The 14,300-nt window shown below is 38.9% G+C and overlaps 1 protein-coding gene across 1 annotated transcript in view; it reads right to left on the reverse strand.

Annotated features, from left to right (window-relative positions):
- Positions 1–2,181: 2,181 nt before the first annotated feature.
- thbs4a (thrombospondin 4a) overlaps positions 2,182–14,300 on the reverse strand; it is a 28,374-nt gene continuing 16,255 nt past the window's right edge. The window contains exons 14-23 of the mRNA XM_088335978.1: positions 8,621–8,739; positions 8,503–8,555; positions 6,535–6,619; positions 5,060–5,156; positions 4,803–4,981; positions 3,174–3,222; positions 2,906–3,102; positions 2,662–2,834; positions 2,451–2,590; positions 2,182–2,374 (exon numbers count right to left, since the gene is read on the reverse strand). Coding sequence (XP_088192104.1) covers positions 2,325–2,374; positions 2,451–2,590; positions 2,662–2,834; positions 2,906–3,102; positions 3,174–3,222; positions 4,803–4,981; positions 5,060–5,156; positions 6,535–6,619; positions 8,503–8,555; positions 8,621–8,739 — 1,142 coding nt within the window. The 3' untranslated portion in view covers positions 2,182–2,324. The remainder of the gene's footprint in view (positions 2,375–2,450; positions 2,591–2,661; positions 2,835–2,905; positions 3,103–3,173; positions 3,223–4,802; positions 4,982–5,059; positions 5,157–6,534; positions 6,620–8,502; positions 8,556–8,620; positions 8,740–14,300) is intronic.

Raw genomic sequence — 14,300 nt, forward strand, 5'->3', positions numbered from 1 at the left:
GTTATTGTATAGTTTTAGCTAGAAATGAATTCATATTATTTAACAATAAAAAGTTGATGGTGTTGCTATATTAAAGCATGCAGCTGTTTGCCAAAGTTCGATAACTGGAAAACAAAATTTCAACGTGAAAAATGTATGAATCTGTAGCGTTAAATCAGGTTGTCTATTTTTTCTTTAACAGCTTAATCAAAAAAGGCCTCAAGTTACTCAACACTGGATGTTGAATTTACAACTATGTGACTCATATATATATATATATATATATATATATATATATATATATATATATATATATATATATATATTGTAATAACAGTCCATCGTTCGTCACGCACTACCAATGAAGTACATGAACAGTTTATTGTTTTTCTAACACAACATTTTTGGTAACTTATGTATATTGGTGCTTACATTGTGAATATATTAAAGTGGACATTTTTTTCCACCCACAAGCTGTATTGTTTTTGATGAAAATGTCATGGTTGCCATGGCGCCCAATTGGCCCCGCCCGTGCGGCGCCAGCTGCGTCTCGTTGACAGATTGGCTTCCCGTCTATTTAAGCTCAGTGGTCTCACTCTTCCTTTGTCAGTCCGACAACGAACCTCTGCCCCGCAAAACGTGGGTTTTGACTCTGTCCTGTTTCCTGTTGGTATATCCTGTCTGTCCCTTTGTTTTGATATTGGTTTCCAGTTTTGTTCCTGTAGTTTTTCCTGTTTAATTTCTATATCCTTTTTTGATATCAATCCTGTCCGTTACGTTGTTTAATATTGGTTTCCAGTTTCGTTCCCGTCTAGTTTTTCCTGTTTAATTTCGATATCCTTTTTTGATATCAATCTTGTCCGTCCCGTCCTGTCCGGTATCGACCCCATCTGTCCGATATCTGCTCGGGCAATTGGTATCGATCTCGTCGGCCTCTGGCTTCTTATCATTCCACGCCAGACTGCTGCCTAACGTGCATGACTCCCCGTTTCCCGTAAAATAAAAGGCTTGTTTGAGGAAACGTCGCGCATTTGGGTCCTTATCCTGTTACGGTTCTTGACAGAAAATAAGTATCCACAAGATAATTTCAACACATAATGGAATCTGTGACCTAATCTGAATGAAGTCCTCTTTTTCTCTGGAAAAAAAAATATATGCACAGATAACTAAAGGTCCACAAAGATTGCATGATAAAATAATCACATAGTAAAGTAATGTTGTTTTTCATATTGTTCTATCATCTCACTCTGACACATGCACAACCATACAGTCATACAAACAAATACTACTATACACTCTCATACTACAATACTCTCAAACACTACTGCACTCTCACACATACTACCTTACTTTCATAGATTTAGTAAATCGTAAAAATATACTGATGATGAGCAAAGTTGGTTCTATTTCAGATCGCTTTGCTCATTTCTTCAGAATTTTCCTTCATAAATAAGTAGTATGAAATCAGTGTGGTAAAATAGAGGAATTAACAATGATTAAACCTTTTAAAACGAACAACAGTTTGGGGGTTTAGCAGTGGAAATGCAGTGGTACAACTTCACTGGCAGCGCCCCACAAAATACTAATTTCCATTAGCAGAACATTTTCTCACATCTTTTTCTGTATTCAAATAAGAATAATTACTTAAAACAAGCACATTTTTCTTAAATGTAAAGTAATCGCTCTCGTTTTTAAGTATACCTATTCTAAATAATTCTTGAAAAATCTGGAAAATATATGTAAGCAAAGCCTTAGGTGGAAAAACGATTATTTCCTTTATTTTGTAAGTGAACTTTCTGCAGTGTGAAAGACATCTTAGAGTAGTTGAAAGCCCAGCCTGTATTATCTGACCACTAGATGTCACTGTATTGTATTGTGCAACCTAAAACCAGTGCTAGAAAGTGCACCATTTTAATTTTTTTTTCAAGCCTTTTTGAGGTTTTCAGGTCCCTTTAGTTGCAATATGGCTGACACGTCTACTCCCTCTAGGTGAGGGTCCTGTTAGGTAAAATAAATCCTAATTAAAAAAAATCACGTTTATATGACAGTTTATGGATTGTTGCTTATATTTTCTTTGCAATATTAGTTTTTTTTTTTTTTTTAACAAATTGTGTTTTTTTTACCACATAATAATGCACACTGCAAAAAAAGCTTACTTGTAAATTGACCATTTAAGTTTTTATCGGCATGAAGTGCAAAGTCTCTGCTGCTTAATTTTATTACATTTTCATCTTGGAATGTAAAGAGGAATACTGAACTGGAAAAGTCAACATTGAGTGCCAATAAACACGTCCATTAAATTGTATAAAATGAATATAGTGTTTGACAAAATCTCATCTGGGCTTTCAGCTGATGTTTTGGGCAGTAAACTGCTCATAGTCATCTGGGATGGTATCTATAGGAAAAGAAGGGCATTGTTGTTAACATGGAAAAACATCCAGAAGGATGGCCTTGATTCATCAAATGCTCACCGTTGCATCTGTACTTCAGATTGGACCAGATGATATTTTCCTGCGAGAAGCAGAAGACACCAAGCCTGCCTCCTCTCATGCTGGTGTCAAGGATCACACCCGTATCCGCCACCAGGTCCGAGCCCTCGAAGAAGCGAGCCCTAGTTAACAAAATGGAGACGATTTATCTTGTGATGCCAGGGCAATTTTACAAATTTGTGTGATCCCGTACCTGATGTATCCAACTTGAGGTCTATGCTGGAGAAACCAACGGTAGGACACTTTGTCTTTCCAGCCCACATTCCTGGGATCCTTCCAAAGGAGACGAACCTGTTTTGGAGTATCTCCCGTGTGCCACAAGGAGTTCCTCAGATACTCGCCAGGACCAGTTTTGGATTTCACTGCCTGACGGCGAAAGACGAACAGAGCACCGTTTGGGTAGGAAACAGCCAAAAGGACGGAGACGAAAGACGGACCTTGAGTTGAATTCCTGGCTCAGCCACGGCTCGGAATGGCGCCGCCTGCCAGTACGTCTGCTCCGTCTGCTTCCACATGACCACATAGAAGGAGGACGAGTCCTGGTAACCGAAGATGAAGCCGGCGTAATCGTCGTCCGTCACCGTGTTGACGTGGAACGTTCCCTCAAAATCTACACCACTGAAGGCTGTGTAGCCTGTTCAGGACGGAAGCACTCTTTAGTAGAACATCACTCAAGGAGAACGGAAATTCACGAGAACTTCTCACCTACAGCGAGGCCGGGGTCGGAGTTCATGGTCTGGACTATTTCCATCCCCTTGTGTAAAATAAAACAGGATTAACTCATGTTTGACAATTTGTCACGGTCACCTGCAATGGCGGTTTAGAGATGGCAAAGGGGCAAGAGTTCTAGTACCAGTGTTGGTAACTTGGAGCTAACGCATTACAAAAGAATGCTATTACTTTATTCGGAGCGAGTACTGTAGTTTTGTAACTAACTTTTTTTACTCCATGGTGTATTACAGCGTCATTCCGGGACCCGTCAAATGCAGATAATACAGACCTCGATTCCCCACCAACTTTTCGTTTAGCGTCGACATTTTCATATTTACCTGCAAAGTACAACTAAAAACAGGTAGCAGTGACGCTGACTCTAGCACATAGTACGAGGACATTAAATTTCTCCTCATGGAGAAAATCTCCCTACCGTATATACTTGCACCTAAACCCAATTTACAACTATAAAATAAAGAACTGAAATCTGGGGGTCGGCTTATATGCACATATTTGGTTGTGTGTCACCAGTAGCAAATAGAAGCAGCGCATGGGGATGAGGGCGTGTCTTATACAGGAACAACAAACCAACAGAAAATCAATGGAGCAAACGAGAGCATAGAATTTACGGTAAAAAAATTCAGGTTTTTTTTTTTTGTGTAATGCACTATTCCTGGAGAAAATAAGAAAACCTTTTGAACAGTTCCCAGAAATGGAGAAAAAGATCTTCAAGTGGTTTTAAGACCAGAGACAAAATGGATATGGAGTGTCTTGGCTAAGTGTTCGTTTCCAAGCTTTTAAGATTGTACAAGCCAAGAAATTTGAAATGGGTTCATTGCTTCCACAGGTAAGTTTACATGTTTTTTTTTCTTTTTATTTTATTATGTGACTAATTCAAAGCAGTTTTAGGGGTCAGCTTCTATGCGAGTATATATATAGTAATTTATAACTGGATAGGTACTTCCAGAGTAATGCGCTCATCTTTGGTGTCAGTGATCTAGGGGTAATGAAGTTATTTTTTTAATAAGGTAACAAGAGACTGTATTACCAAAAATTCCGTTACTGTTTTTCTACATTTTAAACACTGCCTGTTCCAACACAATGCCATTTTTTTTGTGTTTCTCGGCGAAGTGGATGGGGTTGGCTGCTACTTAAGACGCGCCAGACCCTTTTCGCTGAGTTTAGCACAGTGCAGTGTCTCTTCGGCTGGCCGGCTTAGGGCAGCTGGCTAGGAACTGGTGCGGACCAAGGAACCTGACTGTTTTATTAAAATAAAGCATCACAAGGGCCTGATGAAGTAAAGTGATTTCTTCTTGCCCAGTGGTCTGAATGTCAGAGTTAAGAAATTTAATAAAGTGCTTTGTCATCTGATCAGTGATGCGCATGAATGGATGCCTTAGATTCCCACACTACTGTAACTACAGAAATATCTATAGAAATGGATGTGAATGGGTTTAAGCCTGTGACTTAAAATTCAGTGCAGCTTGTACCAAAATAAAGTTGAGTTTCTTCCTTAAATTTGCGCATGCAGCTTTTAATAAGGTGTGCTCTGAAATCCGATATTTATGGTAACTTCGCGCCCAGCACTGTCTACCACTACCTAATGTCTATGCCATTAATCACCTGGTTAAGAACCACCCAATTGGGATCGATCTGCGAGTCTCCTTCTGGATCCAAGACTACGGTTTGATAGGCCCTGAAATCTGTCAGGGTGATTTCAGCGTTCTCCGGACAGTGGTCCACAATGTCGATGACGTTGTCTTTGTCGAAGTCTCCTTGGCACGCTTCGCCAACATTGTCGTCTGAGACACATACACGTTGGTGCCTAATTTTTATTTCTCGCTCATCGATAAGGGTCTCAAAAATGACGCTAGACTCACTATCTGTGTCCTTTTGGTCTGGATTGGGGACCAATCGACAGTTGTCCTCATCGTCCTTGACGCCATCATTGTCGTCGTCATCATCACATTCATCACCCTAGATATAGTACAGTTTGACTGTTAAAATGTATTCCCAAACATAATTATTTTTTTCAGTTAGGTACAGAAAATTTTGCGTTCTGCCCCATAATAATGCAAATATTTCAAAATGTTTCACACGGCGGGGGAGGACTCGAGAAATTAAGTCTCAAAATTGACCCTGCTTGTTTGCTGTTAAGATGTGATGTCATTAAAGGAACAAATGGTGAATCCCATTAACACAACCTATTAGGCCATCTCAAAAACTGATGACGACTGTAGTAAACAGTGATTGCATACCACCCATTTCAGCTTGGAGGTAGGCGATTGTGGATTTTTTATTTGCATTTTTCGCTGCGTGTGTCAAGTTGGTATAACTTTTTTCTGACTTGCTCTTCGTTCATGTTGGGGGTGCTGAGGGCTTTCCTGTTTTGTTTGCTCCTGGTTAGCTCTTGTTGACTGCCCACCTTGTGCTGTCTGGCCAAGTAGCCTGGTGTTAGCGGTGGTTTTGCCATCTCCTTTGGTTTATTTCTGCCGGTTTCCGTGTTTTTGGCTATTGTTTTTGGTTCCCGGTTAGCGTGGATGGTCACATGTTTTTTTGGATTAGCTACCCAAGCATTAGCGCTGATTTCGTCAGGTCTCTTGGTTTGTTTCCTGTTTTCCTGGACGTTTTGCATATGTCGTTGTAGCTTTTGCCACTATTTGTTGTTGGTTCCCAGTTAGTGTTTTTTTTTAACAGCTAGCCTGGCTTTAGCGCCAGTTTTGTTGTGTCCCTTGGTTTATTCCCGGCCAGCTTCATGTTTATCAGAGTTCCTGCTTTTTGTTCCCGGTTAGTCTGAATGCTCACTGCGAGTTTCTTGGTGGGCCGCCTTTGTTGATCAGTCCTGGTTAGCCCCACTCTGTCGGTTCTGTTTTTTCTTCAGTTAGCCCATTATGGCTGCTCGCCCTTTGTTGTACCATTACTGCACTCATCTGTGATACAACGCTTAGGCATCCTCCACAAAAACGACAAAAACTGTGCTTAAAACACTCATGACCTGTTTGACTAATTAAAATGTAATAAAAAATGGCCACTGGCTTGCTAGGGTGCCTGTGTTCCTCCAATGACGTCACAGCTCAGGATGTTTGAAAAATAATTGGAATATACTCCTGAAATGCATACAGATTTGATGCGAAAACCATGTAGTAAGACAATTCTATTCTAATGTATCCTATTCTATTCTAGTATTTCCTCACATTTTGCATGTTTATGAATTTGGGAATACCTTTCAATACAGCCAAACAGAGGCAACAGAAAACAAGATTGAGACTTTTCAGGGGTCTTTTTCAAAATACTTGAGATCTACTTAAATCCCTTGATAGTTCCCTCAAATAAAGACAAATGCCGAGTTAGCCACCATGCCGTCCTTATCTGTGTCCAACTGAGAAGAGTTGATGACATTTGGACAGTTGTCTTTGTTGTTCTGATGGCCGTCTCCATCTCTGCAAAAGAGGAGAATATCAAAGGGAAAATGAAGGAACTTTCTAAATGTGCAAACTTGGAGAGAAAATCAAGCAAGAATATATTGGACACATGTGTGAGTATGAGTAATATCACTTATAATGAAGAAATACATCAATTATTTCTATTGATTTTTGAGGGGGTACTCAAAGGGTTGTTGTGTTTAATTTTGCGCCTCCTAGTGGTAAAGAATAACACGAGCCTCACCAAAAGGGACCTTACTTGATTGAATGCCATTTCGCTACTACAGGACCCAAACCGGCAGCACGGCGGCGCAGTGGTTAGCGCTTGTGCGGCACAGTTCATGTCATGGGAACCTGTCGTGGGTTCAAATCCAGCTCCAGACTTACTGTGCGGAGTTTGTATGTTCTCCCCGTGCTTGCGTGGGTTTCCTCCGGGCACTCCGGTTTCCTCCCACGTTCCAAAAACATGCATTTCAGGTGAATTGGCCGGTCCAAATTGTCCATAGGTGTGAATGAGCGTATGAGTTGTCTGTCCCTGTGTGCCCTGCGATTGGCTGGCAACCAGTTCAGGGTGTCCCCTGCCCACTGCCCGGAGATGGCTGGGATGGGCTCCAGCCCCCCGCGACCCTAATGAGGATATGCGGTACGGCTGATGAGATGAGATGAGGACCCAAACCCAAAAACTAACGAAAGTTTCAATGTGGTTTGAATGTTGAAGAAAATTACAGATCAACCTCTGATTTTCATGTGATAGATAAACACGGAATGTATAACAAATCACTTGAAATAATACTTTAAGTTGTACGAGATGACATGAATCAGGAGAAAAATGTTGCAGTTTGGTCAGTAGTTTGTATTTTTCCTTGTGCTTTGTTTCACTACAGACTAATGCAACATCTAGTGGTCAAATATTACACTGTGTCCACTTAAAGGACACATCCGCCCCAAACAATAGAACAAGTGATAGCATTAGCACAATAACAGCAAGTCAAGTTATGCAGTATTTTTTTTCGCATTGCAAAGATTTTTTTTTTGAATAATGGAAATTTCATAATTTCATCGATCGATTGATTGAGCCGATATACTTCATTTATATGATATGGTAAGACAATAAAATATTTTTCGTAGATGCTACAGTTTATATATTGCTCTCTTGCTCTGCCAATCAAATAATAAATAATATGTCCATTTATTTGTAAACCTGACTGTGCCTCATCAGACTCAAACTGATTTATAATATTAACATTTATAATATTCACTGATGTCGTAATTACATTGTCATACTATTTACACTCAAAATAATTTTGTGTGGTGAACGATGTCAGAAGAACAAACACAATTTGTCACCATCCTGCACTCAAGAGTCCTGCTTATTTGTATGTTCTCTCTCTCCTCCATTATCTTAGCCTGTTGCTGTCTCTCGCTTGGCCTCAACTTATTTGGTCACTCACCTGCCGGTGCTTATTCCCTCCTCACAGCTATCGTCTCATGTCCTGATTACCCTCTAATCACAACTCTCCCTCTTCATTTTTTAACACACTCTGTCATCTTGGCTGAGTGCTACTTTGTTGTCATTATAATAAATCCCAAACACACAACGGTTTGTTATTCCAGTTTACCAAATTCTCGACTGCCCTTCTGGATCATGAATCTTGAACACTTGGACTGTCGCCTTCGCTGATTGAGTTTACTAGACAACCAACCCCTCGCCTGCATCCTGTACCGCGATTATCGCCTCGCTACATGACTTCCTGTTTACCTGCCCAAATAGATGACTTGTTTACTGTACTAATCAGTGTTTCTGCACTTTCCTTCCACACAACCCTGAATGGGTCCCTGACAAAATTACTCCAAGCTCTATAGGTTTTATTTTTGAGGACTGCTGATAAATGAATGCCTACGTGTCGATGTTGTCATCACAGGTATCTCCTACAAGGTCGTCGTCCGAATCCGACTGTGGTCAGAAAACACAAAATTTTAAACGCTTCAGGTAATTTTCTTTGTGCAACTGTCGATTACCTGATTTGGGTTAGCCATGTCAGGACAACTATCACAGGCATCGCCCACGCCGTCATTGTCTTTGTCACTTTGGTCCGGGTTGGCCACACGAGGGCAGTTATCTTCATTATTCTTCAAATCTAAAAAACAAACACTTTTACTTTTTTCATTTACCCTAACATGTAGACTGAATCATGAACAGAATTCTAAAGGGACAGAGTGTATTATGCGATCACTAGATGTCACTGTATTGTGAAGGGCAACAGAAAGCGAGTGCTAAGAATCACATTTGAAAATACAAACTATGGAGACTCAAAGTGACCTTGTTGAGGTTTTTGGTTATCTGTAGCAGCAACCATTTTTTGATATGAAGCACACTTTTTTTTTAATCAAAAAAAACCTTGATGGACACCGTATATCGAAATTGTTTCAAAATTAATTCTCGATGGGTTTCCCCCCCCTAAACTTAAAGAGACAGTGTGTATGGGATGAGCTCCAGCACCCCCGCGACCCTACTGAGGATAAGCGGTGCAGATAATGGATGGACTAGAGTGCCCTCTAGTGGTCAAATATTAAACACTGGGGCTTTAATTTATCATGTTGCCGTAATTAACATAGTCACGTTTTTCTCATCATTTGCGGCCACACGAAATACAGATGATTGTTTTTGCAGGAACTTAGGATATCAATATATTTTTTAACTGTTTTATCCAGTTAAAATTATTTTTCTAGAAAACAAAAATAATACCTAGAATGAAAAAAAAAATATCTGATTTAACCTTTTTTGTAAACTAAAAATATAAATCTGTTCAAGGGCTTTCCTTCCATCCTTCGGATTTTTGCGCCGCTTATCCTCAGTAGGGTTGCGAGGGTGCTAAAGCCCATCCCTGCTATCTTCGGGCAGTGGGCAGGGGACACCCTGAACTGGTTGCAGGGCACACAGAGACAGACTCACTCAACAACTCACTCGCTCATTCACACCTAGGCACAATTATGCATGCTTTTGGAAAGCGGGAGAAATCTAGAGTGCCCGAAGGAAACCCATGCAAGCACAGGGAGAATATGAAAACTAGGAGGCTGCGGTAGCTGTACTTCAACCCATGACCTCCACACCCTGAGGCTATGCGCTAACCAACCATCCATCATGTCACCCTCTTTCTTTGATATATTTCACTATTTTAACCCCTTTGTAGTGCAATCATAAACAGCTTCTTGAGACAAAATGTTAAATCAATTTCCCCGTACCATGTACCCATGACCAGATAATCATTGTTTTTCATTGCACTATTATTATGAAAGAAAATCAAACTTACATCTCCAAGCACTATCAATTACAATATACACTATTCCATCCAATAATTCAATTCGATTCAATTCTATTCGATTCTATTCAATTTAATTCTATCCAGGGCTGCAATTAACCGCTATTTCAATAATCGATGGATCTTTTATTTATTTTTCGATCAATCGTCAAAAAAACAACAACTATTCAAACATTGAATTTTTGATAAGATAGAAAAAGTCTTGCACAAAACAACAGAATATGAACTCATATAAAACTATAAAAATATAAATGTTTATCAAATACGTTAACAATAAAATACATACAAATATATGCGATACCCCTGCAAATATGAGATGAGAGAGAGATCAGACTTTTTTCATAAAACTGGTCTCGAGACGCCCTCTGACGGACCAAAGTGCTACTACAAGCGTGTTCCGTCAACGTCACAACAAAATTCATTGCACTCTTAGATGCATTGAATTAACGTGTTTAGTGACGCATAAATTGCGCGACACAAAAAAAAAAACATCGAAATTTGTTTCCTACGCTTTTAATCATCGATTTTATCGAGTCGTTGATGCAGGCCTAATTCTATTCTATTAAAAAAAAAACATAGTCATCTGTTGCCACTTACTAATGTACAATAATGTTACAGTTACTTGTCTGATCATTGTATAAAAGCAAAAAATTGTATGTTTTTTTGCAAAGATCTAATCGGGCAATATTGTAAGTCACGCTTGACAAATTAGTGTGCCCGGAACACTTGCTGAAAAACACTGTCTTAAACTATACAGACAAGCAGTTGGGAAAAAGGTCGAACAGTTTCCAAATCCCTTCAACGTTTGGCAGATCCTTGCACGGAAAATATTTTGAAGGCCGAGACAGACGTGACTAAGCATTATTACAAGCTGAGATGGTTGTATTGGAGCTGAACACAATATGTCCGCCAAACCAAGGACGTCATTTTGGCAAGGACAGAGATGACGTATCCTCAGCAATATCAACCAACAATTGAATTGTCCCCACCAAAAAATGTGTTATGTCACCACAAAGGCCAAGACCGAACCTACGCCCTTGCGGTAAACAACAGTACATGCAGGTACATAAAACCCAAAGTTGAAAATGTGGAAAACGGGGAGGGAACCTGTAAAAACCTTGGCAATTAAACTAAGAACATTTCACACTCTTAGTGACGCCTTAGCTATTTACTTGAACAAGGTGACGCATTGCTGCAAAATGACCAGAAATGGATGAGGACTTTAAAGTTAAATGCCAATCCTCAATGAGATGTGATAATAATATTATTAATAACACGCCGAGATCAGAAGTCTCCAACATTTTTCAGGCTGAGGGCTTTTTGTTACTAATTAGCGAAAAGGGCACCCAGTTTGATATGCATTTTTAAACTAACTACTTATCTTTATATTATTATGTTGTTACCAGTTATTACCAGATTTATTATTGAAAGTAGGGTTATCTAGATTCAAACACTAAAAATAGAAAACCACAATGACCCGGCACTGGTGAGCTATTTTCAGGATAGGTTCACAAGGCATCTCTACTGTCCTGACCAATGTTCCCTCTAATTTTCCACGGGCCTGAGCATTCATACAAAGTCGGTGAGCAATGCTTGAAACAACAATGAGCAACCATAATCCCAAATGTGGCAAGATAATTAATTATCAAACTCGTCCAAAACTTGACATCAAGTTACATTTTGCTGAGTTTACAGCAATGCCAAATTATTTTTCTCTTTGGAATAAATTGACTCATGTATTGTTGCAAAGGTTGTATGGCCTAAAATACGTCGTTTGTTCTTACAATTATTTCACAAGATATCCATTTCTTTTTATTTCCTGATATATTTTGTCGCATAATATTAACATTTTTGGGGGCTTATTTAGTCGGTTGTAAGATACAGAACTGTACTTAATCACATTTTTTAGTGGAGGTACAATGTTGGCAACAAGATTCACTTGATATAATTGGAAATTATTTGAATGCAACACAAACCTTTTCTTCTTTTTTCCTTGTTTTTTTTTTCTAGTTTTTTTTTAATTCCTTTAAAAAAAAATCTCATTGTGTTTATTTTTTCCGAGCTGTTACTTTTTTCTTTTTGTTCTCTATTTACTTTTTTCCTACATTTCTCTCTTTTCTTTTTTTCTGTTTTTTTTTTCTAAGTATTTCCTTCTTTTTTCTTTTCCTTTTGTTTCTTTTTTTCTCAGCTTTTCAGTAATGTTTCATTTTGGTGTTATTTTCTTTTTTGTTCTGTTCCCCCCTTCCTTTAAGTCATTTTGTGCATAATTTTACATAATATTTGGTCATGTTGTGATTAAAGAAGTAAAAATAACCTGAAGAGCCGTTTAGGACCCGAAAGAGCCGGTTCCTTTTAGTGAGCCGAAGAAGCCGGTTCCCTGACAAACTTTACTAACTTTACTTAACTTTGTTCTCCTTCGACTCGACTTCAAAATACCGCATTTAGGACACAACGTCAGGGAAACCGGTGAATTTTTACCTTCATGCACTGTAACTTTGACTTGAGTCGCTTCTTAATTAGTAATTTTGAGCCCTCATTTTTGTGCGCTGGCTAGATTTTCTTGTGCACTGAGAATGTGCGAGCAGTGCGGCACGCGCGCAGCTTAGAGGGAACACTGGTCCTGACCTAGATCCTCTCTGTGTTTACTAGATCACTATAGATCTAGAAGACATAGGAATAAACATTGGATTTTGTTCTCATCATTGCACTATTTTTACTCCCCGTACCACATTGCATAACGTTGTTTTGGCTGAACTCCTTCCCATAATGTTCCATTGCAACGTTGTACAAAGTTGCACCGTGAGTGAAAATAGTGTAATGACGAGATTGAATCAAATGCCTTTTCTCATGCCATCTACTGTTCTTGTGGCCTGGTGGTTGGATTGGTATTTGGTGTTCTTACTGCCGTCAAAATTCGATTCACGTCGCATCCAATACAGGCAAAATTGATCAGCAATATTTGTTGACCGATCAAATATTGGTCAAATCCGGTAATATGCTACTACCAAATAGCCTTGTGCATGACACGTGGAATAGCTTTGAGTATAAATATGGCAACTTCTGTTTGTTTCTGTACGGCCCGGTATTAAACGACCCACGGCCCGGAACCAGTCCGTAGCACAGTAGTTGCAGACCACTGCTTAACATGTGCTATGTATGCTAGTTGATTTTCAAGTCAAGTCATGTTTATTTGTATATGCCTTTATCACAAGGAGTCTTAAAGGGCTGCACAGACTACAGACTATTATGACACCATCCCCTGATCTAAAACCAACATGAGGGCAAGGGAAAACTCAAAAACCTCAACATGAGGCAAATGAAGAAACCTTGAGAAGGGACTGCACATGAGGTAATCCCCTTTCCACATAACAAAAACAGATGGTGGCGGTTAAGCTAACACAACGTGTCTTTTGATACATCAAGTGGACCTTGTAAAAGTCATGAAAGTAATGATCCAATTACTCAAACATCTAAACCTTGAATTTAGCCGCTCTATGACGTTGAAAATGTAATTACAGCCACTACTGCGGAAATTTGACTTTTTAGTGCTTGTAAATATTGTGTTGGGTTTCTAAGGTGACAAGACACTCCCATTAAATGTGAAATTAAACGTTAAAAGTAAAACACACAGACACAAACCCCCAAAACTAAATCTTGCCCGATGGGCAGATGATTATGCCCAGGATAAATTCATTCATTTGGTAAAGTAATCAAGTTAAAGGGACTGGGAGTATTTTTTAGCACCTCTCAATTGTAAAAAACATTCATTCATTTATGTGTATTAATTAAAATTAAACAATCATAATAAGCAAAAATACATGAACTATCATTTAATCATTTATTTTTAAAATACTCATAGCCCAAAAAATTCGCATTTATTTTACATAACATTAGCCTCACCTTAATGGAGCTGACGTATCTGTCTGACATCTTGCTGCTATGGGAGCTCAAAAACTACAAAATGGGTCTGTTTAAAAAGAAAGTAGAATGGTGTGTTTTGGTCATTTTGAGTCCCTGTGGTTTGTATTCTTCCTTTAGCACTTGTTTCTGGTTGCTCTGACGACACATGGGGCGACGACTAGTCAAATATTACACAGTGTCCCTTTAAAAATATCATTATCTTTATTTATGTACTTATATAGATAGATAGATAGATAGATAGATAGATAGATAGATAGATAGATAGATAGATAGATGAGAATCATTAACTGCCATTTTCCATATTAGGATATTGAACTTGCTGTTATGGGTACCCAAAAACCTCCAAAGGGTAGGCAAAAAAAAAGACATAAAAAATTGTATGTTCCGGTCCCTTTGAGTCTCCGTAGTTTGTAATCTTGTGCTTTTTTTTTTAGCAGTCGCTTTGAGTTGCACTACAC

The sequence above is a fragment of the Urocampus carinirostris genome, chromosome 5 (assembly GCF_059441175.1).
Source record: "Urocampus carinirostris isolate Australia breed hairy pipefish chromosome 5, RoL_Ucar_1.0, whole genome shotgun sequence".
Lineage (NCBI taxonomy): Eukaryota > Metazoa > Chordata > Actinopteri > Syngnathiformes > Syngnathidae > Urocampus > Urocampus carinirostris.